Below are 16,470 nucleotides of genomic sequence, written 5' to 3' on the forward strand. Positions count from 1 at the left end.
CACTTTTTGTACATTTCTAAAGAGAAAAATAATCAATAAATGAGTATTTATGGAGTACCCATTGTGCACACTATGGAGCCCATGTGGAATATGAGAAAAGTCTGGTTTCCTACAGCAAGTAGCCTTGCTGGGAATAAAATACTAACACAAATGAAACAGACTCCAATATAAGCCACTTAACACTAAGTTATGCTACAGGGAGTCTCAATGGTGTGGACCCTGGAAATGCCATCTCTGTTGGAGTTCAACAAACACTAAATAGTACTTCTTACCATTGGGTGAATACTCAGTCTGTGTGTCTTGGTGGGAAACTGCACTCCTTGTGATCACCTGGATGCAGGAAAGGGTGGGCTGAGGGAAAGAGACACATTAATGATGGCTTCTAGGTTTTTAGGCTAAGCAATTAGACAAACAACTTACTGAAATTGTGGGAGGAACAAATTACGACTAACAGTAAGTTCAAGATGTCTGTGAGAAACCTGCATTGTAGTATCAAGTGGACAGTTGAATATGAGAGTCTTTAGCTCAGACAAGATACCGCCTACTATGGAAAATGGAGGTCATATGCCTCCTGTTACCATTTTTTGGTAGCTAGTGCATGGATAAATTATTGAACCTCCTCCAATTAGTGTCCTCATCCTAAACTTTGAGTCCTCAGGGACTGAAATAAGGATATAGGAACTGATGCTCTTCAAACAGAACTCAGTCATCAATTAATTTCCTCATTTACCCTTTAAGCCCTTCCTTTATACTTGGAATTGAATACAAATGCTACATCTCAGTCTACAAGGTACTGCATAACTCAGTCCTCATTTAAAGTAATAATATCAAACACATATCAAGTGCCAGGCACCATTTTAAGCACTTATGACTCTATTTCATCATGACAACTAATGATGCACATTATTCCCTCTTTTTCCCAGGAAGCATGGAGGGGCAAGTAACCTATATAAGATTACACACAGGTAGTGAGAAGTTGAGTCATATTTGAATCTAGGTTGACTGGCTCCAGGATCTGGGTTGTCAGGTACTACACTGTTCTCTATGGCCATTCTATGTTGCCAGAAAGGAAGAATCACTCTGGACTTCTAAATCGTCTTCTTGCTCTAGCAGTGTATGACTTTACTGAAGTGCTTTTTTTTTTTTTTTTTGAAATATAAGCAGTTTCTCCAGTTCTGCAATTGTAATGTTTTAAGAATTTTATAATAAATTAAATGAAAATGATCATCTTATTTAATTTAACTAGGGAAATTATGCAGATTGTTATTTTTAATCTGCTTTCATTATTTTTCATTCTGTTCTATCCTATTCTGTTCTCCAATAATGTGATCTTCTGCCATACCTATTACCTCAAGTAAATGACAAAAGCCACAGCGCCTTGTGATTGCAGCTTTCATTGCTGACAGAGTCACAAATAAAAACTAATAGTCTTTCTGTCTTAACCAAAGTTTGCCATGAAATTCTCTCTCTCCCATTTAAAATGCATACTAAACAAAGTACTTTAAAGTGTTTTGATGAACCTCTATAAAATATCAGGGTGCCCAGTTTTTCATGTAGGAATCAATATAATGAACACAATAGTGAATAAATGTTACATAAGCCTAGAAGTGGAGTTGATTTTTCCGAATAATTGCATCAGACTATAGTCTATTTTGGAGAATAGCTCTGTTAAAGAAGAAATATAACTCATTTGCAGTATTGGTTCTTCAGACATTTCAAGCCTGCCGATATTCTTCAAATTTAACATCTGTGTCTTCCTCTTTAGAGTATTTTTAACAATTATTTATCCCCAGCCCAAAAACTTGGCTGTGAAATTAAAATTGCTGTTAAAGTTGCTTTATGACCACCAATGGCTATTTCTGTTTTTCTCAGTCATTGTATGTACTTCATGCTCCCTAGAAACAGCTCTACCCATGAATATAATAAGTACATCTAAATAGGTCAGTTATGATTAAAGCAAAGAGATTGTGATTGTTTGTTCTTAACACACATCTGATAGTGAGACAGAAGAGTATGCTCTATTTGATAGCCACTTTTCAAGGTTCTAAGACCTTGGCAGAAATCGAGATGATGAGACAGGGGCAGTGGGTTCCGGTTTCCTCACTAGCTCATTGTGTTCTGCCTAGAATTGAATCCAAAAGACAGAACTGGATGACATCAGTCACACTGAAGGCATGGAAGGCTCAGACAGGCCAGGATGTTAGTCCAACACCCACCTAGAAAAAGTGCAAAGGTACTAGTACTACAACCATTTCTTTCTTCACAACTTTCCTTGACTTTCAGTCAGGGCTCTTCAATTTGTCCCAGTATCCTTCGGCTAGCCTAGGCCCCTCCTTTCCTGAGAAAAATGTCATGCAATCAAATTCACTCAAAGGTGTCAGTGAGCTAATGTGTTACCTCACCTTGGGGACTTTACCATCTAAAAGACGAGCCTGGAGAAGACAACGGCAGGCTCCAACTTAATGAGTTGTCAGTGATAGATTTCAAGCATGGCTATGGGAAGTATTAAGTGGTTTTGGAGAAAGCCCCTTCAAACCACTTCACTACCTATTTTACTCATTTTTGGCATAAAAGTTTAGGACCACAGTTGGCCACAAGCAGTTTCCAGAACTAGAAGGAAATTCATTCTCATTACTTAGGAAAATGCTTTCAGGTTCTAGATACTGCCAAATCATAGAGTTAGAAGCAGTCATAGAGAAAACTTTTTCATCCATAAAACTAAGAGGCTAGATAATTTCTAAAATCTTTCAAGTTTACACATTTTTTTAACTTTTTCATATTATCTATCCAACTACTTCATTTTACAGATGAGGAAACTGATACCTCCAAATTTCCCTGAATCCATTTTCCCTCAGCTTTATATTATACTGTCCACATACCCCATAACTACTGCAATGGTATAAGTTCTCATAAGTAAACTGATGCATTTATAGGACATATATTGTGGGCTGACACAAGAACTTCCTAAATATAATCACATAACTGTCTAACCCATCCCCTGCACCGTCCACAGGCTCGTATGTCTAAAATATAAATCTGATTGTGTCTTTTCCCTGTTTAACATTCTTCAGTTTCCCCAACTCCATTTAGAGCTAAACCCAAATTCTCTAGCATGTCACACAGTTAGTGATCTAAACTTTGTATTATTTCTAGCTGTTCCCACACCCATTCCATCTCCAGCCATGCAAGATTCCTTACAGCACCCTGAGCAGGTCATACACGCTCCTGCCTCCCTGCCTTTATCCATGCCACTCCCAGTGTCTTTCCTTCCTCCTCCCCTTTCTACTCCTCATCTGGTTCACCCCAAACATCCTTGAAGACTAAACCTGAGATAAAGGGTACTTTAGGAAGACTGCAATGTATGCTTCCTGTTAGATTTATGAATATTCCGTTCTGCTGAAGAGAATAAGAGAAACAAAGAAAATAGACGACATTAAGAATGGAAGTAAGTAACCTATAAGACATCTTAGACATCACTAAAGCAAGTAGGAATGGACAGAAAGGCTATGTAAGCATCAGATAGTCATGGACTCTCAGGGAATCCCATATTCATGAGGTCTTCAGCTCCCTGTTGGTGACATTCAACTTGGCCCACTTGTCCTCTGGCCAAGACTGAAAGATAAAACCCACAGCTGCTCAGAGGCTAATATCAAGCCCAGCTGTGGACAAGAGTATTTACCTTCTCTAACAGAGCAAGTTAATTTAGCTCCAGGAACCCTACATCAGTGCTAACCCTCATTGGACCTCTTAACCACACCATCAGCAAGGAAAGCTGCTGGAGGGCAGAGTCACCGTGAACCTGTGTACTCCAGGATTTGGGTAGCATGGCCCTTCCTGCCTGTTTGCAACCTATTCTAGTATATTAACCTACTGTAATTCCCTTTCTTACTGTATGTTTCTAATCAACTTAATAAACCAGGTTGATATGTACATCTTCACTTGGTCTGTGGGCCTTTCTGTGTGTGTCTCTGGCAGGGACAAGCTTCCTGGAAATATATTTAGAGGCTATCATTGCAGTGAGGTAATCTCCCCATGCACCAAGGCATCCTGTCACCTCAGACCAGGTCCAGGGTCCTTGGCACTCTTTGAAAGTTAGCTCTCCATGCCACAAAACTGTTTTCAGATTTTATTTCTCATTAGACTGTGACATCCTTGATGTCAGGGGCTAAATATTCTTACTCCAAGTACCTAACATAATTAGAGGTGGACACATTTTTGTTAAATTATGAAAGAATCAATAGACGTGTTATAACTAATTAGTGCCAGTTGAAACCAGAATTCAGGTCTCCTGAATGCACCATTAGGCAGAACCAGAACCTCACAATCTCTCAAGGTCTTGAGTAGGAGTGAGTGAGAATAAAATGTATCACTACAACTATGTCTTCCCTGAGGTATCTGAGGTGGGGAAGACACAGGCATTGATGCTGGCTAACCACAGGCAAAAAACACCAAGTTTGATCTCCATTGTGGAGGTCAAATAGAAAACAATGAGCCAGGATTTCTAAAATCCTATCATAATTCAAAGCATTTTTCACACAGTAATGGCATCAAGTGTCCCCCCAGACGTCTTCCCCTCTACCATCTTGAGAGGCAAGAACGACAACATGTAATACCTTTACTCTAATTCCAGATAGACCATATCTATTCAAGGAACATTACCCTCATTAAAAGTTTCCCAGCCCTCCACCAAGTTCCTTACTTTTTGTTAGCACTTCAGCAAGAATGACAGGGATTTTTAGAATCAAATGCCTACACCAAGGGACAGGTAGCTACTTACAACAATCTCTGTGAGCAGAAACTGAGGCAAATAATCCAGGTGCTTTTCTATTTCCCACTAAATGCATTTCTTTCTTTCTTTTCAGATGTAAGCCTTTTCTCTTGTCACTGACCCCTCCATATTAAGCCTTATTCTTTTTCTCTTTCGGTCTCCCACCAGTTGTCCCAGCGCCCTCTTACACTCTCTTCACATTCTTCTCTGTCTTGTTCTCATTTTTGCTCTGGTTTTTCCTTCTTGTCCTTTTCTCTTCTTCTCTTTCCAGCATCTCTGGTCCACAGCTCAGTTCCTCCAGCAGGGTCTCAGAGAGTGTGATTAGGAATGTATCTGCAAGAAGACACATATGCAAAACAAAAAAAGCATTGAGTTCCAAATGAAGCAGCGATTCCCCAGTTTGACTGTCACCAGCATTCTACCAGAACTATAAAATTCATCTAAAAAAATATCAAGACATAATTCATTTTAATTTAATTTACAAAGTAATCAGATGCTCTGAAATCTTTTTTTGAGAAGAAGTAATAGGAAAGAGGACAGTGACCTTAAATTAAAGAGTGTGTATCATAATTTGGGGGAAGTGTTGGGAATCTGTATCTTAATATCCTATTTTTCCATATCTTTGAAAAATAATTTAGTTCTTATGACATGCGTTAAAATAGAACTGGCAAATCATAAAACATAATTTCCATGCATTTGTTCACATAAAGACAACCCAAATGCTGAAACTAAAAATTCAAACTTTCAAAGGTATTCTGGAATAGTAACATATTTTTAAAAAAAGATTGTTTTTCATTGCCAAACATGGCTCTAAAATTGAGCAAGTAAAATTCCAGATCACTCACAGTTTTGTACAAACCTCTACTAATGCAAAATAAATGTTTTCCCTTAAAATGGTAGCATTTTAGTACATTTTCATTCATGTTTTTCTTTTATTTTCTACAATAAAGAGAAAAGATAAAATCTTCCAAGACATCCCAGGTTTGAATGCCAACTTATGTGTATATATGGTTTTTTCATTTATTTTTAAAATGATTTTTATTTTTTAAGTTTTAATTTTTTTAGTTTACATCAAAGTTACTTAATTAAGAAAAGTGACATAAATGAAATAGGCATCCCCAAAATGACATTCACTGTGCAATATTTTTTGCTATTTTGTAAGCCTTCTACAAGTGTCTTTTTAAACAAAGTTCTCTAGGAAATTGTGTCCTCTTGTGGTCACTGGCAAAAACAACATGTTTTGTGCAGGAAGAATCAATCAAAACAATGGAAATAGGATTTAAGGCTTCAGGAAAAGCCATTTGTGAAAAAAGGAAATCCCTTGAAGTGTAGAGAGATGAAAGTTAGGAGTAATCAGAGTAGGAACTTTTTCTGGAAAGACACAGAATATAAACCATTAGATTTATATTTAAACTGCTTGATGATTAGACAGAAAAGATAAAAACGCTTACTAAGTAGGAAGACTATGGTCATGATAAAAGCCGCTATGAATAAGTACATATTTCTTACATTATTTCTTCAGTTACTCCAGCAGCTCTCTGAAATAGGTGAGTATGTATGTCACCAAGATTAACTGACAGCAAAGACAGGACACAGTCTCTCTAGCCTGCACACCCAACAAGCTAATAAAAGCTGGGTGGGGAGAAGGCTCTTCAAGACACCATACTTTTCCACACTCTGATTCCTCTTTATGTACAAGTTCAGCATATGCTGTTTCTTTATCTTACCTTCATTTTGAATGCACAATGTCAGATATTGTAAAGATTAATTTATTTGAAATTTGATTTGCTTGTTTAAGGTGCTCCTGGCAACTCAATTTCTTATGCTTTATCCTTTTTCATTTTACTTCCAGACTGAAAGCTTCACATTTGATAATTTTAGTTCCTGATCCTTAAAGAAGTTTGGAAAGAGAAATATAGTATCAGTTAGATTCATGAATTAAACTACCATGAAAAGAGAAAGAGAATGACCTCTTCTTTAGGGTAAGGTATTCAAACACGAAGGCTGCCTGTGTCACCAATCCAAGTCACTTGTGCTGACACAGACTTCATACTCCGCTTTGAAAAAATTCTCTTACTTAACTATCAAACTAGGCAATCCCCCATGGAGTGTTCAAAACAAGATGAAATCTAAGATGTCCATTCAACTGCAGCCTTCTCCAATTTGCGCCCCCTTCTGTGTGAACACTCCTGTGCCACGTTCATGCAATTCAGAGAAATTATTTCATAGAACTCTAAGCCAGCCTTCAGGTGGTAGGTCATCCAAAGAATAAGGAGAAAGAGTAGGAAGAGAGAGTCTCAAGCACTCACCTTTTGTGCAATCCCAGCTCCCAAATTTACCACCTTGCTAACAATTCTATAGTGTATGCATGTTTCTTTTCCTTCTCTGAAAGTATTTATAAATGAATGTTGCTAAGAGAATGCCAGTGGGTACACATTCAGACTGTAAAAATACAGATAGATACATACTTACTGCATCTGCTCAGTAGGAGATTCCTAACTCTGTTTCTTCTAACGTTTTTTTTTTTTTTTTCACTTTTTAACACAGCACACATTCCTCAGGAAGGACTGCTAACATGCCAAGTTTGCAGTTTTGAAAACAAAGCTCGTTTTGAATTATCCAAGTGCAAAAGAAAAACTTTTTTGTTTTCAGTTTTTTTTTTTCAGGGAATTTGTTTTAGAAGTAGACAAAATGATTTAATTTCAATTAATCCAGTATTCCCAAAGAAGGCAGTTCTCCACTAACGTTCTTCAAGTCAGGCTGAGTTCAGCCCCAAGGGGAAATTTCTAAAACCGTTTTTTAAGAGCCTGAAATTAGGATTTTAGAACTAGGGATGCTTTCCCCCAGCAAGTGTGGACAAGAAAATTGTTAGATAAAATGTTACGTAGGATATAGCTGCAGATGAACAGGGTGGGACCAGGAAATATTACAGTTTGCAAAGCAGGGAGTATTGAGCCCCAGACATTTTGAGAGGTAATTCATTTGGCAAGCCACAGCCTTCTGCTCAAAAAGTAACATGTAGGCACTGAAAACCCCTCTCATTCTCTTCGTCCATTTCTTCAAAGAGCTCAAGAGAAATTTCTTCTCAGAACTAAAGTCATTGATTATGACTCTGTCAGGAAGATTCCATGCCGAGATGGTTCTAGTTAGGTCATTCATTTTCAGCCCTCCAGTAAGCATTCTGGCATCCAGAGCGCAGCCTCAGCCCCCCGGGGATCCCTGGTGCCCAACAGCCAGGAGCTCTTCATTCCCTAGAAGTTTAGTTGCTCAGAACAGGGCTGGGTTAATTTGTTTAAGAACTAGTCTTAGAGATTGATGACTCTGCAAGTCTGGCTGGCTAAGGATCCCTGGCTGCTAGCTGCTGAGGACTCCGTTTCTCCTCCAGCTTCTCTGCCCTCATTTCCATCCCGCAACCCCAATTCCCCACCCCAATTCCCCTTGGTCAGGTAAGGTTTCCCTTTACACTTTGCCCACACTTTCCTGTCTTGCTTGTCCATAGCCACAAAGGAAAAAGTCCAATTATTCAATCTCTTTAGTTTTAAGACTTCAACCAAAGGGAAAAGAAAAACAAAATTAAGATTTGAGACTGATCTTTTAAAAAGAAAGGTAACGGTGGAAAATTTTCAAGATTTCTGCAGCCACCTTCAAATAAGAATTGCGGAATTATCTGCAATTCAGATTTATAAGAGAGAACACTGGGTAGAGTGGGGCAGAATTTCTGCCTTATTCTCTGCTTCCAAGAGATAAAATCCTACAGGCAGAAGATGAAAACAAAAGGGTGACTTATCATAATGAGTTTTGCTTTAAGGATACCTGCCTGCACACTATTAAGTGGAGGTCAAGTAGAATCCACTTTCCAGACGGGCTCTCATTTTAAAATGCCGCGGGAGCTCTCCAAGCAGGCCAGTCAGCATGCTGTGGGCATTGTTTCTGAATATTTGTAAAAATGGTGATAGACAGACCCTGCAAGTCACACCTCCCATGAAAGCACTGCCTTGTTCACCCCCACGGGAGGGATGCCTCTTGCCCTCACTTCCCCCAGAAGTCTGAGCCCTTCAGCCAGCTCCAGGCGCTCCAGACCCCAGGGTTTCCGGACTGAATCTGCGAGCCTCAGCGGGGCAGAGCCACATGGCCTGCCCTCGTGTTGCCTGGGCTCCCTCCTCCTCTTCCTCCTCCTCCTGACACCCGGGACAACGACCCTCCATCAGGCCCAGAATGGGGTCCTTCGCTAAGTTAATTCTCCCCTGACAGTCCAGTCTGGGGATAGCGTGAGAGGACCTTGGCCTGTGCAGGGCACACAAGCTCAGCACCCCCAAATCTACCCCCTGAATATCGACTAATGCTTTGCTTTGCAACTAACGGATGAACACAAAAAGCTTATTCTATCCCAACTCGTTCCAATAAAGAGAAACAAGTCTGGAACTGCAAAGATGGGTTTCTCTTCCATGAGGCTTTCCTTCCAGCCCACCAACTTTTGTTGCCTCCGATCTGACAGAAGCTGCATTAACACCCTCTTTGGGGCTCTTTGTTGTTAATGTATTAGGATTGCTTAAAATATAAAAGCGTCCAAGTAACTGGACCACGTCTGGGTAGCACGAAGCATAACTGCCCACTCCACCTCCTAGGAACAAGGAGTGGAGAAGGTGCCTCTCACAACTGGCTTGGGCAAGCCGCGTTGTGTTCAGGGGCTTTGGGACCTCATCTCACTTTCTTACGAGCCTACCTTTAGAGGTCACAATGCGGGGCCTTATTGGGAAGTAGGGTAGGGATGAAATGGCCACAGGGTCCTCCACCTTGGGCTGGCAGCTCAGGAGATCAGGGCCGCAGCGAAAACGCTGCGCTGTCCCTCTCTGGCCCCGCTGCCTTCTCCAAGAACAAAACTGACTTCCGAGAAAGAATGAATTTCTGTCTCTTTCCAGCACCGTCGGAGGTGTAGCCTTTTGAGTGGTAGGAAGCGTTAGACTGGGTCACTCACTGTAGAGGGAAAAGGAAGGCCCAGATGCTTCTCAGGGAGGGGTGAGAGCAGGCCGGGGCGCAGATCCACACTCCCCGTGTCGCAGCCACGTCTTCAGAAACGCCCACGACTTCAGGGCCCGCCGCAGCGGTTTGGCCTTTGGGGCTCTAGGGGCCCGTCTACCTGACTATTGGGGGAGCTCCGCGGCTGCCAGTTTTGCCATTGCCCCCACCCCAGCAATCCCAAAGGCGGCCCCACGGACCTAGAGGGTACTGGGGAGAGTTGAGACATCACGCACTGCGTAGAAGCTGTTGCTGCCGCTGCTGTCACAGCCACTCCGGGAGGGACTGACACCGCGGCCGAGAGGTCCCCTCCGGCCGCTTTCCGGGGCTGCGCTCGGGTGCGGGGGCGCGGCCCGCGCGCAACGGCGCGGAAGGAAATCGCCCCGCGCCCGCCTGCGGAGGGCGGCGGGGAGGGAAGAGGGAGGGCAGCAAGGAGGCGGGCAGAGGGGCCGGCCGCCGGAGCCAGGTCGTTTTTGAATGGTTTGGGAGAACGAATTGTTAGACCCTGAGCAAGTGGGGGGTGGGGACGGGGAAAGGGGGGGGGGGGCTGGAAAGCGGAAACTTTCCTATAAAACTTCGAAAAGTCCCTCCTCCCCACGTCAGGCCAATGACACTGCTGCCCCCAAACTTTCCGCCTGCACGGAGGTATAAGAGCCTCCAAGTCTGCAGCTTTCGTCCAACTCCCAGACACCTCGCGGGCTCGCCGGCACCGGCAGCGTTTCCAGGAGGCCGAGCAGGGTGTGCGTGCGGCCGTTGGGCGCCTTCTTTTTGGACCTCGGGGCCATCCACACCGTCCCCTCCCCCTCCCGCCTCCCTCCCCGCCTCCCCCGCGCGCCCTCCCCGCGGAGATCCACCCCGTCCCTCCTCCCGCTCCCTCCTCGGCGGGCCGCACCGCCCCGGCCGGCGCCGCGCGCGGGGGAAGCTGGCGGACTGAGGCGCCCCGCTCTCCTCCTTTTCCCGGGCCGCCCCTCTGCCCCGGGCCTGCGAGGCCGCACGCTGCCACCTGAGAGATGATGCAGGACGTGTCCAGCTCACCAGTCTCGCCGGCCGACGACAGCCTGAGCAACAGCGAGGAAGAGCCGGACCGGCAGCAGCCGCCGAGCGGCAAGCGCGGGGGGCGCAAGCGGCGCAGCAGCCGGCGCAGCGCGGGCGGCGGCGCGGGGCCCGGCGGGGCCGCGGGCGGGGGCGTCGGAGGCGGCGACGAGCCGGGCAGCCCGGCCCAGGGCAAGCGCGGCAAGAAATCTGCGGGTGGCGGCGGCGGCGGCGCCGGCGGCGGCGGCAGCAGCAGCGGCGGCGGGAGCCCGCAGTCCTACGAGGAGCTGCAGACGCAGCGGGTCATGGCCAACGTGCGGGAGCGCCAGCGCACGCAATCGCTGAACGAGGCGTTCGCCGCGCTGCGGAAGATCATCCCCACGCTGCCTTCGGACAAGCTGAGCAAGATCCAGACCCTCAAGTTGGCGGCCAGGTACATCGACTTCCTGTACCAGGTTCTCCAGAGCGACGAGCTGGACTCCAAGATGGCAAGCTGCAGCTATGTGGCCCATGAGCGGCTCAGCTACGCCTTCTCGGTCTGGAGGATGGAGGGGGCCTGGTCCATGTCCGCGTCCCACTAGCAGGCGGAGCTCCCCACCCCCTCGGCAGGGCCGGAGACCTAGGTAAGGACCGACACCTCTGCGCCCCTTCGCCGCTCAGGTGGCGGACGGACTGACGGCCGGGCCGCGGCTGCCTGCCCCTTCCTCAGCCCCCTCTCCCACTCCGCTCTCAGCCTTCGCCACCTCATCCCCTGAACGTCCCCGAAAGGCTGGTCGGTCCCCGCTAGGGAGAGAGGGGGGATGCGCCCCGGTTAGGAGCGTGCGTGTGCGTGAGTGTGCGTGCCAGACAGGAGGGAAGTCTGAGAAAGACTCCAGGGTCATGGGTAAGGACAGTTTTCTTGCCAGCGCCTCCCTTTCTTTTTGGCTTTAAGTTTTCCTTCTCCTTAAAACAAATGTTTCCAAATTCCACCTCCTCCTTCTTTCCGCCCACCCACTTCCTCTTGCCCTTGGGCTGAAATCCTTCCAGGTTGTTCAGCGCAATTTCTCAGTAGTGGTGATAAGAACAGAGCTCACTAGTCTTAGAAAACGGCCACGAAGACCTAAACAATAACCAACTTTCCCCTCTCTGGGTTTTTGCAGATGTCATTGTTTCCAGAGAAGGAGCAAATGGACAGTCTAGAGACTCTGGAGCTGGATAACTAAAAATAAATATATATGCCAAAGATTTTCTTGGAAATTAGAAGAGCAGAACCCAAATTCAAAGAAACAGGGCGTGGGGCGCACTTTTAAAAGAGAAAGCGAGACAGGCCCGTGGACAGTGATTCCCAGACGGGCAGCGGCACCATCCTCACACCTCTGCATTCTGATAGAAGTCTGAACAGTTGTGTGTGTTCCTTTTTTTTTTTTTTTGACGAAGAATGTTTTTATTTTTATTTTTTCATGCATGCATTCTCAAGAGGTCGTGCCAATCAGCCACTGAAAGGAAAGGCATCATTATGGACTTTCTCCATTTTAAAATGGTAACAACCGGAGGAATTTTAAGAACATCGTTAGAAATAAAAATACGGGGATCAAACTGACTTGCAAAATCACAGTCAGTTCATTCCTTTTTACATTCTTCCTCTGAGGGAAAAAAAAAACTTAAAATACAAAAAACAACATTCTATTTATTTATTGATGACCCATGGTAAAATGCAAATAGATCCGGTGTCTAAATGCATTCATATTTTTATGATTGTTTTGTAAATATCTTTGTATATTATTTTTCTGCAATAAATAAATATGATTGAAAATTTTAAGAACCTCAAAGTTTGGTCTATATTTTTAAAGCTCAGGATTAAGTTGGCGGTAAATACTTGCTTGTTTAACTCTGGAGGCACCCAGGAGGGAGGGGGCACTAATATAAACAAAGCAGTGAAAAACGCAAAGAAACTAGCTACTGACAGGCACAGGCATGTTATTTAGAAAGACAGCTTTATTATTATTCCAATTTGGTGTTCAGTGGGCTTTGTGGCATCTATCCTTCATCTCTTACCGGTTCTCTAAACAGCGAAAACTTAAATTTGTTACTCACCTCTCTTGCTTATATTTTGAGGAGGCAGTCGTAGAACAGTTCAACGCATATAAGCAATATGAAGCCAGCAGTCTTTTCTCTTGTTAACACTGTATTTTTGTCATGAGCTCCACTGTTTGTGAGGATTTTTAAATAAGAGGTTCATTTCAGTGAACGGGTGTATAAAGTGTTCTTAAAATGACCTATCTGTACACATATAAATCAATACAAATGCACTGAAAATAGTAAAGTTTAAGTCAGCAGGAAAGATAATTCCAGTTGTAATTTACCTCTCTCTTTCATGAATGAAAATGATATTTAATGTCATGTTTGCTTAAAAGAAAAGCCATAGTTAAGAATATTTTCCCATGTTGATGTTACCTATTTGGGAAGCATGCTCCTTTTTTATATGTATAAAGAACATACAACTATGGAGTCAAATACAATAAGCAAAAAACCTGAACTTCCAGTATCTTCAGTAACAATTGGAACAATTACAATTTTAAATGCAATAGCTATTCATTTTCTGGTCAGTTCATTAGCAAGTAGATTTTATCCAAAATTACACGGAATTTTTCCTTGGTTACTTATAGGTGTACAAAATCTGATGAAGTTAAGTTAAATGGGCAAATGGGGCTTGATTTTTATTTCATTATGGTTATTTCTGAACCAGGAAAATATTGGCTCATAACTAATATCATTAGGAGCAATACGTTTGTATCACTCAGTGCTTAACTTTTACATCTAGTTTACTGCATTCAGGTGTAATCTGGCAAGCTTTCAAACTGGAAAATAATTTTGTTGTCTATTTCAAACAAAGGCTATGGCAGATAAGTGTATATGAATCCAAACAGGTTGTGTTTGTTCAACTCAGATTGAGGCTCTTATTACCTGAAGGTTTTTCATTCCCTCCCACACAACATCAGGGAATGCTGACATAACAATATTGTAAATTTACTATTCTGAATATTTGAGACCGTATTTTAGGATAAGGACCCTGTAGCATTTACTTACACTGAAAGGTTAGTGAAGGCTTGGGGAATTTGTTTGGATTTTGGTATTCCTTTACCAAATAACTACATGAGCCGGGAAAGTGATTATGTGTGCATGTATTTGTAGGGTGTGGGTGTATTGGCAGAGTGGAGAGAGAGAGGGAGTGCGTGTGTATAGGGTAGAAATGTAAGGGTACCCTAGAAGAATGAGGGAGGGCACATCAAGATGGTAATTCTCTCTTTTGTGTGTATCATCCTACACCTCCATTTTCTAAACTGTTCATGGAGGAATCTCCTTGTTCACTAGCTTGGTCTGACTATTTGATATTTCAGATTTCTTGACGTACATCAGGATGGAGCTGACTGTCACTGCTGAGAAGGTAATCTCTATCTTATCTCTGATGATTTAAAACCCAGAGGTTTCACAAAAGGTAGCTTTTCATTTGCCTTTTTAATTTTTTTCTTTTTTTCTTTTTCTTTAGTATTTTGTTCTCTTTTCTCATAAGAGAACCCTGTGGAGAAAAATACCATATTTGTGTTGCTAAACTGAAGGTAATATTTTTCCCCTAGATTTTCAGAGAAATGAATGAATGAATGAAAGGCGATGAATAGCTTTACTTTGAATGAGAATAATTCATGGAAAATATTAACTATTATACAATTTTCAGGTTGCAGACTGATTTTGTATTGCCAATCTCCTCCCCCTTGCACATAACAATGCTAATTCTATTTTAGAATAGAAATAAAGCCACCTGTATTTCTTTTGCTCTACTATTTTTTTCCTGTTTTAATTCTTTTTGCTACCTATTCTTATTTAAAGGACACTTAAAATGAATTACCTCTGCTTCAGAAGTGAGAATTTAATGTGATGGCTGGACTGGGGGACTCTACCCTTTAGCCAGAATGCATTCACTGGAGGGAAAAATGCTGTATAAAATAGCCTTGGGTGAATTCTATAAACCACTGAGTAAAAATGGTTCCTTTACTGTGCACATAGTTTTTTTTTTTTTTTAAATCTTGCTTTTAATTTCGTTGGATTGATAGCCTTCAGTCATAAGAAAGTAAATTTTTGTTCTTATACACACATTTATGTTCCTTCTTTGTGCACACACTTGCTAAGCACATGCACAGATGATAATTCATGCACAGCTGCAGGTATCCTCTCTAAAGTGGTAAAAATTATTAATAAAATAATGTTAAATAGCAAAAACTCACATACTGTGTGTACTTTTTTCCCACACTCAACAACGGCACAAGCTTCTTGCTCCTGCAGTCTTCAGGCTCATATTCATAATGGAGCTTTTTAAGGGACACTTGGCCTCTTGCAAAAAAGTCGAGCATTTTGCACATTCCACGGTTTGGCAAACTCAGAACTGGTTATTTTCTCTAGACCGGTATCAAGTTCTTCTCAGGCATATGATTTCACTTGAAGTCCTGCCCAGGAATCCTTCAAAGTGAGCGTTTGTCCCGCTCTCATGATGTCAGGCGGTTTTCCCTGCATCTGTAATTTGAAGAAAAACAAACAAACCTGCGGGGAACAAACGCCACGGAAACCCAAACAGAACTCCGTGGGGAGCGGGAGTCTCACCTGCGGCGGGCGCGGGCGGGGGGCGCAGGCCCAGACTCCCCTGCGTGGGTGGCGGTCCGGTGCCGCACGGTGGAGAAAGACAATGTCGGTGCCCTCCTCCGACTGCGTAGACCGCTCCGGGCCCCGCGTCTGGCCGCTGCGCGGAGGCGGCGGTTCCAAGTGTCAGCGGTAGCAAAGGCGAAAGCAGCAACAGAGTCAGGCAAAGGCCCAGCCTCAAATTTCCAGAGACAGGCCTGTATTAGCGACAAACAGGGGTCGGGCGGGGGATCCCCGGGGGCCACTTTTGCAGAATTTTCTGCCTGTTGCGTCGTAAGCTGTGCCCCACCCCCAGCACCAGCGAAAGTGGAAGGAAAGTGCACCGTCAAAGTGGAAGGAGAAATCGGTTTCCTCGTAATTTCTCAAAGCCGGCAACCCCACTCTTTCCCGGAAACCTCGAAACCGAGACCTCAAAAATGCCAACAGGATTATTAATTATCCTTATTTACTGAACAGCAAAAGACAGACGCAGTAAACCGGGCATGGGATACATTTGCCATTTGCTTTTGTCCCAAGGCCCCAGGACGTGAGCCCACTTAATGTTCTTAGCAAATCAAAGCACGTGTCCTTTGAAGAAGGTGTGTAATTGGAGTTTAAGGCATGTATGGAATTCCCAGATGTCTATAAAGTAAGAAGGAGCATGTGGCAGGTCACTGGAAGGTGGGGCAGGTTAAAATCACTGGCACAAAGTCCCCCCCCCCCCCCCCCCCCCGCCCTTTATATTCGCCTTCTTTGTAAGAGCCAGGGAGGTAAACCTTGGGGAAAGGATGGGACGGGATCGTAATGAATGTCCAGCTTCTCCTATCAGAGTCATAGTAACCATGGTAAAAAGCACATGGTCAGAAAACCTCAAAGAAAACACTCAATTATAGCCGGGATTTCGTGGGCGCCCTGCAATGAGATCGTTTGGGGTTTGCTTCAGCGAAGGCCTCCAACGGCTGTCCTTCTTGTTTACGTGGACTGTTTTCTTTTCCTTCCATTCCCCC

The 16,470-nt window shown here is 43.7% G+C and overlaps 1 protein-coding gene and 1 long non-coding RNA gene across 2 annotated transcripts; one reads left to right on the plus strand and one right to left on the minus strand.

The window, feature by feature from the left end:
• The first annotated feature begins 10,624 nt into the window (after positions 1-10,624).
• TWIST1 (twist family bHLH transcription factor 1) lies at positions 10,625-12,617 on the plus strand. The gene is made up of 2 exons (XM_058724877.1): positions 10,625-11,439; positions 11,956-12,617. Exon 1 carries the CDS (start codon positions 10,795-10,797, stop codon positions 11,395-11,397), a length of 603 nt encoding a protein of 200 aa, XP_058580860.1. The 5' UTR covers positions 10,625-10,794; the 3' UTR covers positions 11,398-11,439; positions 11,956-12,617.
• Positions 12,618-13,102: 485 nt separating this feature from the next.
• LOC131509311 (uncharacterized) lies at positions 13,103-16,168 on the minus strand. Its single transcript, XR_009260420.1, has 2 exons — positions 15,449-16,168; positions 13,103-15,361 (listed from the first exon to the last, which is right to left on the minus strand). It is a non-coding gene; the product is annotated as an uncharacterized LOC131509311 (long non-coding RNA).
• Positions 16,169-16,470: the final 302 nt, after the last annotated feature.

This window comes from Neofelis nebulosa, chromosome 4 (assembly GCF_028018385.1).
Source record: "Neofelis nebulosa isolate mNeoNeb1 chromosome 4, mNeoNeb1.pri, whole genome shotgun sequence".
Classification (NCBI taxonomy): domain Eukaryota; kingdom Metazoa; phylum Chordata; class Mammalia; order Carnivora; family Felidae; genus Neofelis; species Neofelis nebulosa.